Here is a 17930-nt window from a genome sequence, read left to right as displayed (position 1 = left end):
GGATCTGTGGGAGCTGCTGGGGAGCCGGGGGACACGTCTGTGCCACCTTGTGGTCCCCACCCCAGCAGCTCTGCCGTGGCACAGGGGGTTGCCCAGGCCATGCTGCAGCCCCTGTGCAGGGTGTTTCCTCAGCTCAGGGAGGCTGGGGACAGTCACCAGGACACTCACCCCACCCGGGGGACAGCGGGTCTGCCCGGGGCTGAGCTGGAGCCTGAAGGCACATCCGGCAGGGGTTGGGGCTGCTGTAGCTTTGGTGCGAGGGGAAGTGGGGGGACTCTGCAGCACCCTCCAAGGCAGGCAGCTCCCCTTGCTGCCTGGGGAGCCCAGAGACAAACCAGCCCCAGGGATGGTCACAAGTGGAGGTACCTCCTCCCAACATGGCTCTCTCTGCCAATGTCCCCAGCTGGCCAGCATGGCCCAAAACCAGCCACCACCACACACCACAGCCAAGGCATTGCTCCCAAGACATATCCTGCCTGTTCAACCTCCATTTCATGTGAAGGCATCTCAGTCCCCCATGTCCTCATCTGCAGTGCCACACTGTGTAAGACTGCTTTGGTTGGCAGCCTCCAAGTGTGGAGCTGAGATGCAGACCAGAGAATCACAGAATGGTTTGGGTTGGGTCCTTAAAAATCATCTAGTTCCAACCCCCCTGTCATAGGCAGGGGCACCTCCCACTAGACCAGGTTTCTCCAAGCCCCATCCAACCTGGCCCTGAACACTTCCAGGCATGGGGTTTCCACAGTTTCTCTGGGCAGCCTGGGCCAGTGTCTCACCACCCTCAGAGGAAATATTTCTTGCTAATATCTCATCTGAGTCTCCCCTCTTTCAGCTGGACTCCATGACCTGCCCATGGCCAAACAGGAACCATAGCAGGGCAGGGATCAACTCCAAGAGTCCCACCTTCTCCAAGCAGCAGAGCACCCTTCTGCAGCACAGAGCAAAGCTCTGAGAAACCTTGGTGCTGATCCTGACCCCACCACCCCCCGTGCACAAGTGGGCACGTAGCAGCAGGTGGTGGCAGGGCTGTGGGAGCACACACCGTGGGAAGACCAGCTCTTCCCAGTGGACAATGGACAGATTGAAACCAAAAGTCCTTCCCTCCCACCCCCGTTTAGCACTACGAAGTGCTGCAGCCAAATGAGGTGACATCAGTGATCTCCTCCTGGGAAATGGGGAGATCAACCTGAACTTGGCAGCGGGAGAAGCCGAGCGGTTCCTGCGCACAATACATGGCAGCTGGCCAGTGTGCAGGGCAAGAACAATGACCCATGTGGCTTGTGAAGGGCATTGTTTTAGGGGAACCATATCCTAGGGAGGCTCCCAAGCCCATAACTGTGCCTCGTGCTGTAACATGCTGCTGGCAGAGCCAGGTTGTGCCAGCCCAGAGTACACACGTGGCATGACTGCAGGTACAGCAGAGCTAGGGATGGACTGGGGAGTACCCAGGGTCTCTGAGCATGAAGTTGGCAGAGTCCAAGTGTCTTACTGTGCTCACATCAGGGAATAATAAAGGTTTATCCTGGCTAGGAATATGAAGTGGTCCCTCCCAGGTACCAGGAAATCTCTGCCATTGTGGAATCCCAGACTGGTTTGGGCTGGAAGGGAGCTTAAAGATTATCTAGTGCCAACCCCACTGCCATGGGCAGGGACACCTCCCACTAGACCAGGTTGCTCCAAGCCCCATCCAACCTGGCCCTGAACACTTCCAGGGATGGGGCAGCCACAGCTTCTCTGGGCAACCTGTGCCAGTGTCTCACCAGCCTCACAGGAAAGAATGTCTTCCTAACATCCAATCTAAATCTCTCCTTTCAGTTTGAAATTGTTCTGTCATCCCTTGGCACCTGGTTACAGGTAAATGGTGGATTGTTACAGCAGAGGGAGAGGCCATGGGGAGCTTGCAGGGACCAGAGGGGCCCAAAGGTGAGACCTGGGCCAGAAGAGGTACCACTGCTTATTCTCCATCCTGGTGCAGCAGCTCCTTGTCCCCTGAGCAGGGTGAAATGGGTTCCCCTGGGCAGAACCTCTTCCAGGGAAAGGCTCCTCAACAAGAGCAGGTGAGGCTGGGGATGTCCTTCATTCCCTAGCCAAAAGCCATTCCCAGCTGCCCCCAGGACCAAAGGGTTACTCAGCTGACTGGTCTCTCTGTCTTCACTTTCAACACCAGGTTTGTAACTGCACGAACCAGTGCCCCTAAACACCTAATTAGCCCCTGCTCTCAAAGCCACCTCTCACTGTAATCCCAGCTGGAATGGGGATGAGCTTGGAGGAAGAAGCAGCTCCAAGAGCCCAGCAGCCATGGTTTACAATAAATCTTCATCCTTTCTGTAAACAGCCCCTGCGAGGGTGTCACAGGAGCTCAGCAGAAATGGAGGCAGCCAGAAATCCTGGCTGGCCAGAATATCTGCCAGGCTTGGTTAGAATATTTGGCTCAAGGGCTTGGTTTGGCAAAGAGCATCATTAGCAGTAAGTCCTGCTGAGGACCCTGGGCTTGGATCCTGCTCCCTCTGCTTGGCAGCCTCCCTGCCTGGCATCACATCTCCTTGAGCAACTCGAGATGTCAGCCTGTGGCAACCCCTCTCTGACCTCCTCACACAACCACATTGGTATTTAGGAGAACAACTTACATCCTTGGGGTTTTCCTGTTTAATTCTCAACCTAAGGAACCAGAGACAAAAATCCCTGTCTGCATCCTTGTGGAATTCAGTGAGATTAGATTAGGGATGAATTCTTCCCATATTTCTTACAGAGCTGATATCTCTGCCCTAGCTTTCAAATTGATTTCCCTATCCCCAGCTCATAAATCACACAGATGTTTGAGTCTCTGTCATTTTCAGAACCATTAACTCAGCAGGAGAGATCTATACCTTACAGCAACCCACCAGGTCAAGTCAGTGACCCACCAGGGCTGCCAGACCCCCCCTCCCTTTGAAGGCTGTGTGAGAACTGGCTGGTGGAAAGCTGGGACATGCTCTGCTGGGCAAAGGGAACACTCCTGGTGGCTTGTGGGCAGGTCACATGGCCATCGTGTGTGTGGCCAGTGTGCAGGGCAAGAACAATGACCCATGTGGCTTGTGAAGGGCATTGTTTTAGGGGAACCATATCCTAGGGAGGCTCCCAAGCCCATAACTGTGCCTCGTGCTGTAACATGCTGCTGGCAGAGCCAGGTTGTGCCAGCCCAGAGTACACACGTGGCATGACTGCAGGTACAGCAGAGCTAGGGATGGACTGGGGAGTACCCAGGGTCTCTGAGCATGAAGTTGGCAGAGTCCAAGTGTCTTACTGTGCTCACATCAGGGAATAATAAAGGTTTATCCTGGCTAGGAATATGAAGTGGTCCCTCCCAGGTACCAGGAAATCTCTGCCATTGTGGAATCCCAGACTGGTTTGGGCTGGAAGGGAGCTTAAAGATTATCTAGTGCCAACCCCACTGCCATGGGCAGGGACACCTCCCACTAGACCAGGTTGCTCCAAGCCCCATCCAACCTGGCCCTGAACACTTCCAGGGATGGGGCAGCCACAGCTTCTCTGGGCAACCTGTGCCAGTGTCTCACCAGCCTCACAGGAAAGAATGTCTTCCTAACATCCAATCTAAATCTCTCCTTTCAGTTTGAAATTGTTCTGTCATCCCTTGGCACCTGGTTACAGGTAAATGGTGGATTGTTACAGCAGAGGGAGAGGCCATGGGGAGCTTGCAGGGACCAGAGGGGCCCAAAGGTGAGACCTGGGCCAGAAGAGGTAACACTGCTTATTCTCCATCCTGGTGCAGCAGCTCCTTGTCCCCTGAGCAGGGTGAAATGGGTTCCCCTGGGCAGAACCTCTTCCAGGGAAAGGCTCCTCAACAAGAGCAGGTGAGGCTGGGGATGTCCTTCATTCCCTAGCCAAAAGCCATTCCCAGCTGCCCCCAGGACCAAAGGGTTACTCAGCTGACTGGTCTCTCTGTCTTCACTTTCAACACCAGGTTTGTAACTGCACGAACCAGTGCCCCTAAACACCTAATTAGCCCCTGCTCTCAAAGCCACCTCTCACTGTAATCCCAGCTGGAATGGGGATGAGCTTGGAGGAAGAAGCAGCTCCAAGAGCCCAGCAGCCATGGTTTACAATAAATCTTCATCCTTTCTGTAAACAGCCCCTGCGAGGGTGTCACAGGAGCTCAGCAGAAATGGAGGCAGCCAGAAATCCTGGCTGGCCAGAATATCTGCCAGGCTTGGTTAGAATATTTAGCTCAAGGGCTTGGTTTGGCAAAGAGCATCATTAGCAGTAAGTCCTGCTGAGGACCCTGGGCTTGGATCCTGCTCCCTCTGCTTGGCAGCCTCCCTGCCTGGCATCACATCTCCTTGAGCAACTCGAGATGTCAGCCTGTGGCAACCCCTCTCTGACCTCCTCACACAACCACATTGGTATTTAGGAGAACAACTTACATCCTTGGGGTTTTCCTGTTTAATTCTCAACCTAAGGAACCAGAGACAAAAATCCCTGTCTGCATCCTTGTGGAATTCAGTGAGATTAGATTAGGGATGAATTCTTCCCATATTTCTTACAGAGCTGATATCTCTGCCCTAGCTTTCAAATTGATTTCCCTATCCCCAGCTCATAAATCACACAGATGTTTGAGTCTCTGTCATTTTCAGAACCATTAACTCAGCAGGAGAGATCTATACCTTACAGCAACCCACCAGGTCAAGTCAGTGACCCACCAGGGCTGCCAGACCCCCCCTCCCTTTGAAGGCTGTGTGAGAACTGGCTGGTGGAAAGCTGGGACATGCTCTGCTGGGCAAAGGGAACACTCCTGGTGGCTTGTGGGCAGGTCACATGGCCATCGTGTGTGTGGGATGGCTGCAATTTGGTGACCAACTCTTCTAGAGCACTTCCCCCTCTTCCCTTGGCCATGGGGCTGCATAAAAAATTGCTGGTTTCCAGCTTAGCAGCAATTCTGTGCTGATGCTCAGTAGCCAGATTAATGCAGTGGTTCCTTATGGGCAATAAAACACTTACATATAAGAAAATACTTCTTTACTCTGAGGGCAACAGAGCACTGGAACAAGATACCCAGGGAGATTGTGGAGTCTGCATCCCTGGAGACATTCAAGACCCACCTGGATGTGTTCTTGTGTAATCTGCTCTAGGGGGTCCTGCTCTAGCAGGGAAGGTTGGATTAGATGATCTCCAGAGGTCCTTTTCAACCCTGACCATTCTGTGATTCTGTGAACTGAACACATCAGCAACAGCAACCTGAGGCTTGGGGCTTGCACCCTGCCTGTGAAATGCCTCCCAATGATCTCCAGGGGACAGTGCATCCCCTGGCCAGGCTGTCCCGTGCCATTCACACTGTCAGGAGCCACAACTCACACCAGAATCAGTCTTATTTCAAGGATAGGAAGAAACAACCCTCTTTGTCTTAACTGAAGTTCTTCAAGTGCTTTGTTACTTACTTCTAGACAAAAACAAACATTCAGGCTTCTCCCTCCCACCCTCACTCTCAGCATCACAACCCCATTGCACTGAAACAAGGCTCCTGACTCCCAGCCATCTGTACCCAGGCTCTGCAGTGCTTCCCAGCAGAAGGATCATTAGTCAAAGGACTCCTTCAGAGAGCACCCGGCGTTTCTCAGGCTCTGTTTCTTCTCTACCTGCTGTGTTGGACGTCCTGAGCTTTCTGAGAGCTCAGGCATTGCAGAGAGGGAGGTTTAACATGTCTCAGCTGATTTCAAGTAGCCTGACCTGGGGACAATTCCCCCCACTGGGCTGTTTTTTCTCCTCAGACCAAGGCTGCCACAACTGCTTGGAGGCAAATGATTGACGGGTGGATGGAAATCTGACAAAAGGTGTCTTTGAGCAGTGGAAAAGTCCCCACCACGGACTAGGCATTTAGTGACAATCTGGTCAATATGGGCTTCTGGGCAGTTCAACCTTAGCAGCAAAGCAGACCATCAAAGCCATCGAGCCCCAGAAAAACCAGCCCTGAAGACAAGGAGCTTTACCACAGGGGCAGAACCTCCCACAACTCAACTCAAGGCATTAACAGATACAACCACAAAAGATTATTACCACAAAATTCTCATTGCATACTATGGCAAACTAAGTGGCAGAATAAGCTTTGCCACCTCTGTAAGAGCTGGGAAAAGACCAGTCACTCATTAATTACTGTGTACATCGATGTAAATGAAGCAGACTGTGAAAGCAGACAAGTTTATAACGGGTCAGACCCGGTTCTGCCGCCCGGACTGAGCGGCTCCCGGTGGGAAGGGCCACCCCAGCTGGTTGCCCCCAAAGCAGCGTGGTCCGGCCCGAGCTACAAACCTTATCAACAATGAAAATCCCCTCCGGGCTACTCACCAGGCACGGAGCAGCAGGTCCCGCCGGGCAGCAGCCTCCTTGTCGCCAGCCCGCGGCTTCCCGCGCCGGCGCGGGAGCGCGGCCAGCCGGTGCCATCTACTGGTGCGGGACCGGCGGGACCGGCGGGACCGGCGCTTGCCCGGGGCCAGAGCCCAGTCCCGAGGCTTTTTGTGGATCTGCCAGCACGGGGAGGACACGGAGCTGTTGGAGCGAGTCCAGAGGAGGCCACGAAGATGATCCGAAGGCTGGAGCAGCTCTGCTCTGGGCACAGGCTGAGGGAGCTGGGGAACTTCAGCCTGGAGAAGGGAGATCTGAGGGCACCTTCAGTGGGTACAGCAGCCATCACATTGTGGAACAGGAGGGGGGAATAAGGGATGCCCTTGGGCTACTGTAGAAACACATCCAGAGCCATCTTCATGTCACAAATACAGAGCACGATTTTAAACTGAATGAGGGTAGATTTAGACTAGGTAACAAAGATCTCTCTGCTCCTGAGTCTTGTTTCCTCACTGGAGAACATCTTTCCTTGAGACAGAAGCAGCTGCTGGTGCCTGGTGCCATCGTGTCCTGGTCCTGGCCAACTCCTCCTCCCAGCAGCAACTTGGCCAAACCATATCCCCTTCAAAATATGCTGGGGAAAAAAAAAAATAATCAATATACAATTTGGACAAGGGCTTGTGTCTGTGCTTATCTCAGCTCTTCCAGTCATTATGTGAGTTATTAGAGTCTCATTTATCTTCCTTTGAATCTTTGTGCTACTGGATGGAAGTCCCTGCAAGTAGTTTCACAAAGATTGCACTTGTTGACATTCAAAAGCATAATGTTTCCAGTGCAAGGAACAAATAATTGAATGGTCTTTCTTTCATGTATGGATAAATGCAGAAGTATATAACCTACACTGAAATGGGGGCATGATGTGAGCAACAACTTCCTCTGAACATTAAGCTTTCCCATCTCTTAGAATATGAAAGGAGTAAACTTGTTCATGATACTCACTGGGTATCTTCCCGTGTTTAACTAGGGGCATGTCCCAATGTTTATTATGCCTCTCTCTCATTTCAGATAAAGAGAAGGCCTATGGATTTGTTTTAAAATATATTAAAACCAGCTTATTGTAACGCGTTCACTCCTCAAGAAGTAGAATAAATGTTGCTCACTCCTGTTGTGCTGGTGTCCCTGTGCTTTTGGGGGTGTCCTTGCAGAGCTCTGCGTGCCGAGGACCTGCCTGAGTGCCAAGCCCAGCCGTGCCTGTACAAGTGTGCAGTGCCCTTCATGTCCAGCAGTGGCTGCACTTGTTGTATGAGGCAAGAAATCCCCAGGGCTGGGGTTTTTGTTCACTTGCAGCTGAGCGGTACAAACCCAGTTTGTGGAGCATCAGGTTTTGGCTCTGTTTGATAAAAACAGGGGGTGTTGAGGCCACAATTGCTTGAGTGGGTGTGCCAGGGCTGCAGAGATGTGATATTTTTCTATGCCAAACTGTGTGAAGCATTTCAGAGGGGGTCCCCAAACAGTAAGGGAGATGCAACCAGCTCTGGTCTCAGTCTTTGCAGTACCCCAGCATTTGCTCTTTCAGGTCCCTGTGGCAGGACAGGTACCTCACCTTTTGCCCACCCCTTTGAGTGGTTTTTTGAGCCATCTTTGCACAGTCCAGCCAGAGCTGCAGCCAGTGTGCAGATCCTGCACCCATGGACCCCCTGCTGCCACGCTGCAGAGGGACACATTGAACATCTGCTGAGGAGCATTTGTTCTGCTGCCTCGCTCTGCTCCCTGCAGCCCGAGTTCCCCTTGCTGTGGAGATCACCCCAGTCTTCCTCCTGTAGATAATGTCTCTGTGGCCATCAACTGCTCCAACACAGGACTTACCTTGTCATCTGTTCCAACACTCTTTACAGTTTGTATTTGCAAGGTCCTGATACCTTCAGTCATACCCATCACCACAGGATGACAGGCCAGGCAAGAGGCTGCACATGGCAACAACACCCGCACAGTTGTGAAATACAAATTATAAGACATAAAGGTAGTTGCAATAGAGCTGTGGCTTTTTGTGACCATCCTTTAAAACATATTAAAGACATAAAAAACAATGATAAATAGTTGGCGTTTCCACAGCACCACCTATGTTGGTGTTTTCTTAAGAGAACATATTAAAACACAAGCAATATTTCTGATCAAGTATTTCTAGGATTAATATAACTAATGGGAGGTAGATCTGCCTTCATGGAGAGAAAAAAGATTTCTCTTGATTGAAGACAGATGCACCCTGCATTTAGATTTTTATAATTGATTATTTTTCCTCTTTTCACTGCAGTCTGTTCCTCTGCTCTTGTTCCTGACTGGAGCCCTGGTAATTGGCCTACAAGGAAAGTGTTGTCTTGCCTCTCCTTCCACATATGCACATCACACTGACTACAAGCAAGCAAGAGAACAGCCAAACCAAGGAACACACACTATTTAGTGATGTCCATCTGTCCACAAGAAGCTGCTCTTACATTTATCTGGTTTATTATCTTCTAATTAATTACTTTTCATCAGTCCTTAACAGGTTTTCACTAAGATGGATGTACCCACTTAGTAAATTAATAAAATCAGATAAAAGGGTTCCTGCAGTTGGTGGTTATGAAGGCTCCCTCCTGTTTTGTGTGGGAAAGATGTCCTGTGGGTGCTCATTTTACATGGGTGCCTGGTGCACCCTGACACAGGACAGCCTGTGCAAATCTGCTCCCAAAGTCCCCACTTCCCTCCAGTGACACTGAAAATGAAGTCCCATCACCATCACCCTTCTTTCCCCTTTTTGTGTGAATCATTTCCAGACTTGAGAGCACCAGCTTGCTCCTCCAGACCTCACAGCACCACAACTGCTCCTTTTCAGGGAGCTCATCCCCAGGAGCCCATTGCTTTCCCTGTTCTTCCCCATGTGCCCAGGACTCCCAGGAGAACCAAAGCCCTGGCCTTCCACCCAGCCTGCAGAACTGCACCAGCAGCACTTGCTCAAAATGGCAACACAGTTCCTTGCATGCCACTACTGCCCTGCCACCCTGGACCAGCACAGCCATGTCTCCACATGGGTCCCCAACAACACTGGCCCCAGACTCAGCCCTCCCCCTGCTCTGTGGGGGGGAAGGGAAGGGGCTTCAGGAAGCCCAGATGACACCCAGAATTAGACCACCTTTAGCCATTAAGCTCTTGCTATTAATTGAATCCAATTGTCCTTGCTAACAGCCAGGATGGATCCCACACAGGTCGTTCCTGCTCTTGCATTCCTGTCACGACTCAGGGCTGTTCCTTGCTCCCAGCTCACATCCTGACCTGTACATGGCACCAGGAGGATCTGTCCCTGAGCCAGCAGGGAACAAATGGCAGCACAGTGACCAAACCTGACCCAGTCCCACTGACACGGCCACAATCCCCAGGGACCTCGTCAACAGAGAGCAAAACACTACAGGAATCTTCCCAAGCACCACCTGCCTTTAAAACATGCCACTTCAAGCAAGAAACAAGCTCTGACGAATTTTCAGTTTTATTAAAAAAAATTCTAGCAGCAAAACCTGTAACAATTCAAAAAAAACCCCAACCAAAACAAAACAAAAAACAAACAAACAACAACCAAACCCCCAAGAGAACATAACACAGAGAGAAAGAGACAGAGAGAGACAGGCTGGCAGGTTTCTCCACCATTCACTCAAGTTCCTTGTAGCGGGCAAACATGACTCTCCTGACGGCATCGCGGTAGGTCTCGTTGGATTGCCTCTTGGGGGGCTTCCCTTGGGGCCCCAGGCCAGGGCCCTTCTTCCGGTTTTCTGCCTGAAAACACACAGATTGTCTTAGTGATTTCTGCTCCTCTGACTGCTCCCCTGCAGATCTGGGAGAGGAGGAAGAGCAAGCGCACTGTGTTCCTCTGAAAGCTGCTTGGGAGAAACCATCGGCCCTTGGTGGGAAGCAAAAAGCCAGACAGCAAAGGCCTGGTGAGATCAAACCAGAGGGGTGGGCTGTGGAGACCAAGCCCAGCCCACGGAGGGTGGGAGAGGGCAGCCAGAACCAGCAGTGCGTGAGGACTGAAACACAGCAACAGAAAGTGCCAGCAAGAGAGCTGGGCTCCCAGGGAGCTGTTTGCAGTTAGTCTGCATTTGCATAAGCTCAGCTGTTCTCTCCTCTAATAGAGCTCCCAAGGGCTCTGGTAGCTCACTTTGAATTTCAACCAGTTTTTAACGACTGGCTTTTGCTGCCAGTGCCTGAATTATTCAGTAATACCTGCCCAGTGCTGGCCCAGGAGAGCAGGCCCAAGGCGGAAAGTTTTTCTTAGCTTTTATGTCCAACTTATCTCAATGTCAGTGATGTGATCAATTAGGCCAAGAGATCAAAGTCCTGTGGGGCTGAAGTGGGCACACGGCTTTACCCTTTGCCCAGCATGGTTTGGAAGTGGAAAGAAAGCAGATCTTGAGGGCTCTTTTGGAAGCCCATTGTAGGAATTGTACCAGGGCTGTGCTTTGCAATCAGCTTCCCCCGCTGGTGCAGGGAAGCCTGATGGGAGGTCAGGCCTTCCAGGACACATGGCTGGAGCTGGCTCTTCCACAAAGCCCATTGTATGGCCACAGGAAACTCCATGAGGACCGAGCAACCCTGCTGTCTGCACTGAAGAGGGAGCCTTGCCTCTTGTGCATGGGCTCAAGCAAACACATGTCACGAAGCCTCAAATATTTGCCTTTAATGATATACTGGACTGCAAGCTGAATTATCACAGCGTGAGCTGCACTGCAGGCTGCCTGTGCCCCTCAGCAAGGCACTGCCACCACAGCAGAGGGGACAAACCCACCACCACAGCAACTGCAGCCGATCTTGGCACTGCTCGCGTTCCCCTGGGCAAGGGGGACCTGTCGCTGCCCCAGGCCACTGGCCAGATAAACCCCTTCCAGCAAATTAAAGTCCATGGAGAGATCAGCCTGCCCCAGAAGCTCTCTGCCGACGGGAACTCTGCTCCTCATCAGACAACACATCCTGGTATTCCCTTCCCAAGTCCAGAGTCCAGAACAGCAGCGAGAGCCTCACAAGCAGAGCAGATGAACAGTACCATGTGCCCTGGGGCTCTGGATGTGCTCTCAGCTCCCCAGAGGAGGTTCACCTTTTCTCCCAGCTCGCGTGGCTGTACAGCACTGAGCAGTGACCTGCTCAAACCCTCACCTGGCTTTGTGCAGGTATTGATCAGATGCTCACACCCTCTCTGCTCACTGTTCCTCTCTTCTCAATCCCTCCAGATCCATACAAATTCTAACCTTTTCTACTGCCAACACACTTGCAGCCCTTCCCAGCCTGCAAAGTTAATCAGGGCACACAAATCATTCCATCAAGTGGGTGCAGCCCAGTGACTCTTGTTCCAGCTGGGAACTCCTCCCAGCTCTCTTGGGAGACATTACCAGCTGCAGGATCGTGATGTGTTTGGGAAGGAAAGACTCACCTCCATTGGTGATGCTGTGCCCTGCTGGTTGTGGCCAAAGCCTTTCTTCCACCCCGTGGACTGCAGCATTCTGTTCCCTTTGTTGTTACTATCAATCCTTGGGTCATAGTCACTGCAAAAGAGGCAGAATCAGCTTTCCAGTTTTGCAGTGTTTCAAACACATGCCAGGGATTTTTAGCCCTGCTAACAGCACGTGCACTGACATCCCAGCTGCTCCTGAGGGATTGCCCAAGTTGCTTGCAAGAAGCCCCTCACCCGAGGAACCAACACAGTGGATTCTGTGGGCAGGGCTCAGACACCTTTGACCGCATAACTTCTTGTCCCACCTCAGGGGAAAACACACCAGGGCACAGGAAATGAGCTCAGGCTCCAAAATATTTACAGTACAAACAAGCCAGGAGCATTCTGTGCTTGCACTTCTGAATCCAAATTTTAGCAATAGCAAGAAAGTGAAGTCTAATCCCTGCTGCTCTCTTATGAGCTTTCTTTTCTCCCAGCACTGTTGTCACTGATGCAGCATTGATCCAGACACCCTTTGTCCCACCTGGTCATTACTAATCCAAGACCATTAACCAAAACCCATAGGTTTGAAAACTGCTGAGTGCAAAACAAGCTTCCTTCAGGCAACTTCCACAGTCCAGCTGCTGAAGAGACTGCAGACAAACTGCTTTAGTTTATCCACAACTATTCCAGGAAAACAGCGGGAAGAGGAAATGTGGATTTTTAAACTGCAAGACATGGAGGAAAGGTCTCCTTCTGAGGTGCTGTACCAGAAAGGAACATAACCAGTTTTGTCTCCAACACATGCCAGCAGCTCCTCAGCCCACTGGAACACACGAGCTTGCAGCAGGCACAGGCCTTCCGAGAGCTCTGCACAGCACGCACTTTCTTCCTCCACCTACTCTGAACAAGATGGAAACAGCTCCCAGTGTTCCTCTGAGTCAGTGGAACAGATGAAACACAGCTTTGCTCTTTCTTTCAATGGCTAGATGCCAGGACAAGAGGACAGTAAGTGCCTTAAGGATGAAGTGGATGGGAAGAGGCTGCATTCCGCTACCTGTGCCTGACCAGGCACACTGAGACCCTACACCTCACCCCTCCAGCTTGTCTCTGCTTTCCCCTAAACCCTCGTGTCCATCCCTGCACTACACACCCTTGACCCTCTCCTGCCCCCTCCAAGAAGTGCTGCAGTTCAACAGGCTCACACTTTGGAGAACTCTACCCACAGGAATCACAGCTTTCCTGGCTGTTACACTTGCAGATCTATCCCACTGGCTGCTCCCTGGCCTTGGGGTGGCAGCAGCACCCAAGTGCCCTCCCAGCAGCAGCAGCAATGAGATGAAACCAGGAGCAGCCATTACCTCTCTGAGTCCCGGTCGTATCTGAGTCTTTTCCTCTCTGGTGAATCCATCTGCTGGAACTTCTCTCTCCGGTCATTGCCCTTGTCTTTATATCTCCCCTTCAAAACAGTAAGAACAAAGTAAGTCTGGGAGCTACCAAGGATTCAATACTGTACAGGAGACTGCTCTGCAGCCAGGTCTTATTTAATCCCTGGCTGGCTGGAAATCTGACCTGGGGACCAACAATCCTCTCATTCTGTCCTGACAGCATCTTACGGGCTATCCCAGACCTGTGGTTGCAGCCTTCCAGCAATGGCACTGGGAGTAGCTCTGCTACCTTCCAAACAAGGAACAGGTACAGCTCTCCCATTCCTGGCCAGATGGTAGCAGCCCATACACTGTTTCAATTTTAGATGGAATTCTGGATCCCACTTAGTCCAAAGCTGGCTTGCAGGACCAGGAACAGGAGTCGGCCCACCACCACAGACCCACCTCACGTTCTCTCTTCTCCAAATATGCCAGTTCCTGCTCAGACCGTTTGATCTTCATATGTATCTCCAGGTTTTGCTGGAAGGAGGAAAACAGAAGCCAGTGTCAGCAGAGGATACTGCTGAGAGAGCTGCCAGGGCCATTTGCTCTGCCCGTAAGGGGTACAGGTAAGCAGCATGCTCCTACACCTGCACTATATCAGATGCAGCAGCTTCCCTTGCAGCCCAGCCTGCCCACTGCTCCTCAGGGGCCAGGAGCCCCTTCTCTCCACATTAAGGAAGTCACCCAGTCCTATTTTAACTGCGTGCAATTTGGCCCTCCTGAAAGCAAAAGGCAGTGCAGAACACAGGGAAGCATGTGTGAAGTTCTTACTGCTATCACACTCATGTGTGCCAGCACCCTCCTCTCCCCAAGACTTAGTTATCTCATAATGGCTTAAAAAGTCACACCTTGATGTTACAGCACTCCCATGGCAGGAAGAAGCAGCTCACACAATGCTTTGAACAGCTCTTTGACGGGAACTTTGCCTGCTGCTGTGTGAAACTCAGCAGAGCTCTTCCCACCCACCTGCTGCACTTTTCAAAGAATGGAATCCTAGAATGGTTTGGGTTGGAAGGGATCTTAAAGATCATCTAGCTCCAACCCCTCTGCATAGGCAGGGACACCTTCCACTAAACTAGACTGCTCAAAATCCCATCCAACCTGGCCTCAGACACTTCCAGGCAGGGGACACCCACAACTTCCCTGGGCAACCTGTTCCAGTGTCTCATCACGCTCACGGGAGAAAACTTCTTCCTAATGTCTAACCTAAATCTCACCTCTTCCAGTTTAAAGCCATTACCCCTTCTTCTTGGATCTCTCTCTTCTCCAGGTTGAAAAACCCCAACTCACTCAGCCTGTTCCCCACAGACCACAAAGCTGTGGAGCCAAAGGCAGCTTGTGACACATGCAGCCCCCAGCTCCCATTACCTTGTGCAGGTTGGAAAGCTGCTGGTGCTTGATGAGCACCTCCTTGTTGGGAAACTGCCTCCTGCAGAGCAAGCAGGCCAGCTTGTTCCAGTCAGTCAGCTTGTCATCGTTGGGCTTGGCCTTCCTGGGCTGCTCCTCACGTTGTGCTGGGGGGTGGGGAGGCGGCAGCCACTGCGCTGGTGACTGCTCCTCCTCTTCCTCCTCCTCTTCATTGTCACTGTCTCCTCCATACTCTCCCAGAAGTCCTATCAGAGGGTTCACCACCTTGGGCTGAGGGAAGAGGCAGAAAAGCATGACAATTCACAGCATCAAGCCTTGCCTTACCATGCAGAGCTCCCATTCCCCAATCAATCTGTTGGTGAAACTCTGGCAGGGGTTACCCAGAGAGGTGGTAGAAGCCCTGTCCCTGGAAACATTCAAGGTCAGGTTGGATGGGGCTCTGAGCAACCTGACCTGGTTGAAGATGTCCCTGATGACTGCATAGGGGCTGGACTAGATGGCCTCAGTGAGGAGATCCTGCTTAAATTCAGGTATCAAATTTTGCCCATGCTAGAAGCCTGCAAATGAGCTCAGAGATATAAAAGAAGCTACCTTTGCCATTCCACCCCCAGTGCTTCCTTCTCTGGCATGAAAAGCCTGCACCTCTGTCACCCAGGGTCACGGTCAGGCTTTGGTGACCCTCCCTAGTCTTCTAAGCAGGCTCAAACAACTCAGAAGTCAATCCTATGGAGCCACTTACTGGGGCTGTGCTCTCATCCTTTTTCACAGAGGGGGGTAATGGTTTTTTAAAGACGTCTTCTGCAGAGAACTTCTCCTCTCCAGTCTCATTCTGAAACAGTCAAGATGAAGTGTTAAGACCACCACAGCGTGGACTCAGTGTACAACAGCTAAGGACCCATTTAAGAGGCCTCCAAGGAAATGAGGCAGTTGGTAAAAATGAGGTGGTATTTCTGACGGGAGATATTCTCATTCTGGGGAATTCATAGCTCTCCTGGAGCTATGTCCACGGTTTCAGAGACAGCTGCAGCACCTCCCCATGCTGTCCCAGTCTTCTCTACTTTCTGCTGGACTGTGATGCTGACAGCAGCCCCAGCCCTGCCTCAGAGCAGTGAGGGAGCTGAGGAAATGCCAGGTCACATCTGGACACCCCTATGTGTGCACAACAAACATGGAGACCACGTGCAAGGCCACCCCCCCAGCCAGCCAGCATGGGGGCAGAGAAACCCACCTCTCCAGGAAGAGTTACAGCCCTGCTCGCCTGTGAGACAAGGCAAAGCACAACCGCTGTAGGTGGGGAGGGGAAAAAACAGCACCAGTTTTCTCTGCTGTGTCTGTGGCACAATACACAGCCAGGCTCAGCCAGCCTGGTGGTGTTTTCAGGATCTTCCTGATACTGGACAGGGAACACCAGAGTGCAGTCCCCCAGCACTGCAGCAAGATGAGCCTGCAGTGCTCACTCATGCTCAGCAGCACAAAGGGTAGGCTGGGGAGAAGCTTCACATCAGTCTGGTCTGAAGCCCTGGACATGCTCTCATTTAGCAGTTCATTACCTACTCATGCTTGACTGTTGAAGACAAGAGCTGCAATGGAACAACTTACCAGGCCTGCGCCCTCGTCCTTTTTCATGGAGGGAGGCAATGGCTTTTTGAAGACATCTTCTGCAAAGAACCTCTCCTCCCCAAGCTCATTCTGAAAAACCCAAGATTAGGCATTAGGCCATCAGCAAGACAGAGGTCAGATAGTGCACAGAGCAGCCAGGAAGCCACTTCTGGGCATCCACTGAATCCAAGCAGCCCGGAAAAGTGATGGGAAAATTTCTAGTGGAGATGCTTTGACCCCCCCATTCAGACAAGACCATGTTTCTCCTAGGTCAGTGCCCTTGAAAGCAGGCATCCTTCATGCCAGGGAGTGGGCTCTGGGAGGGACTGTACAGGACCTTCTCCACAGGCTCCTATCTGCACTTGATCTCGTTTCACCTTTGGAGTCCATCTCCACCACCTTCCTGCCTGCCTGCCTGTGGTGTCTGGAGAGGGCATGAACTGCTGTTAGGGGAGAGCTGAGTCACAGTTGTTACCTGACTTGGTGTGTTTAAACATCTCTGCTATGTTTCTTTTGGCTCTGTTACAACAGCTGGGTGCTTTCAGCAGTGGGGCTGAAACGTGTGTCTCAGCTACCTGATGCTTCTGAATGCTTTACCATAAAGAAAGGATGAGAAGCTCTGTCACAAGAGGAAGATTTCAGGATCTTGCTCCCACCTGGCCAAACAGTAACCACATTACTGGCCTGCTGGTGAACCCATCTATTTCATCATTTTCTCTCACTGTCCCTCTCTTTTGAATCCTCTATAAATTACTCTGCTTCCTAATCTCTCTTACCTCAGCCTCCTGGCCTCAGATCTCTGATTGCTCTGATGCCCGGAGGGACCTACCTTAGCAGGAGTACTTTTCCCTTTCTCCTTTTTGTCCCTGTTGTCCCTGCTGTGTGGTTCCTTCCTTTCATTTGTCCGCTCTGGGCTCCCGTGCCGCCGCCTCCTGCTCTCCGTGGGTGATGAGCAGGCTTCCCGATCTACTGTGACTTCTCTCTGAAAGAGTGAGACAAAGTTACCCCTGCAGTGTCCTAAGCTGGCCTGTCCTCAGGGTCTAGCTGCTAAATATCTCCAGAGATGGGTAGTTTGCAAGAACATACAATGTGCAAAGCTGCCTTCCCATGCACTCACCTGAGTCCTAGGGTCATAGTATGTCCCAGCTATGGGATCATAGTAATTCCCAGTTTCAGGATCATAAATGTATGTGGACACATCTGATGGAGCTGAACAGAGATACAAAAGTTAACACCAGAACGCCTGCCTTTTACAAAGACAAAAGCATGAGCAAATACTACACTGATGAAAGGATCAAGAGTGGAAAAAAAGAATTTTTCTCTCCCGGCAATAGAGGTATGAGCACCCTCACATCATTCAATCTCCATCTTCTTTTCTTTAAGGAGTAAAAAGTGAGACAGATTTTCACAATTCTTCTGTTTTAGGACTCAGGCAAAACTTGCACATCAAAACACACTTACAGGGGCTGTGCTGAGATCACCAGACCACAAGCTTTACCAGACAAAGACATGAAATTCAGTAATTTCTCTAAGAATGGGGTAATGAGTACCAGGATCTGTGTCCACCCACCCCTGTGAACAAGGAGGATCTGTGCTCTTTCAAATACTCTCCTGTTTGAAGTGATGATGCTCCCCACATCCCCTCTGCCCCGTGGGTGCATGAAAGCTCCTGACAAGAAAGGGGAGCAAACTGTTTCTACAGGAAAAGCCAAAGGCCTTAAGGGCAGGTCCATGGTGTGAGGAATACT

At 51.4% G+C, this 17930-nt stretch overlaps 1 protein-coding gene across 1 annotated transcript in view; it reads right to left on the bottom strand.

Moving 5' to 3' along the window:
• Window positions 1-9837: 9837 nt before the first annotated feature.
• The window catches only part of RBM6 (RNA binding motif protein 6), a 51863-nt gene continuing 43770 nt past the window's right edge, over window positions 9838-17930 (bottom strand). The window contains exons 14-22 of the mRNA XM_009996923.1: window positions 17300-17391; window positions 17012-17164; window positions 16183-16272; window positions 15323-15412; window positions 14584-14853; window positions 13618-13692; window positions 13147-13244; window positions 11786-11897; window positions 9838-10137 (exon numbers count right to left, since the gene is read on the bottom strand). Coding sequence (XP_009995225.1) covers window positions 10012-10137; window positions 11786-11897; window positions 13147-13244; window positions 13618-13692; window positions 14584-14853; window positions 15323-15412; window positions 16183-16272; window positions 17012-17164; window positions 17300-17391 — 1106 coding nt within the window. The 3' untranslated portion in view covers window positions 9838-10011. The remainder of the gene's footprint in view (window positions 10138-11785; window positions 11898-13146; window positions 13245-13617; window positions 13693-14583; window positions 14854-15322; window positions 15413-16182; window positions 16273-17011; window positions 17165-17299; window positions 17392-17930) is intronic.

This window comes from Chaetura pelagica, unplaced genomic scaffold, assembly GCF_000747805.2.
Source record: "Chaetura pelagica isolate M959 unplaced genomic scaffold, ChaPel_1.0 scaffold24, whole genome shotgun sequence".
Classification (NCBI taxonomy): domain Eukaryota; kingdom Metazoa; phylum Chordata; class Aves; order Apodiformes; family Apodidae; genus Chaetura; species Chaetura pelagica.
This window is presented reverse-complemented; position numbering and strand designations above follow the sequence as displayed.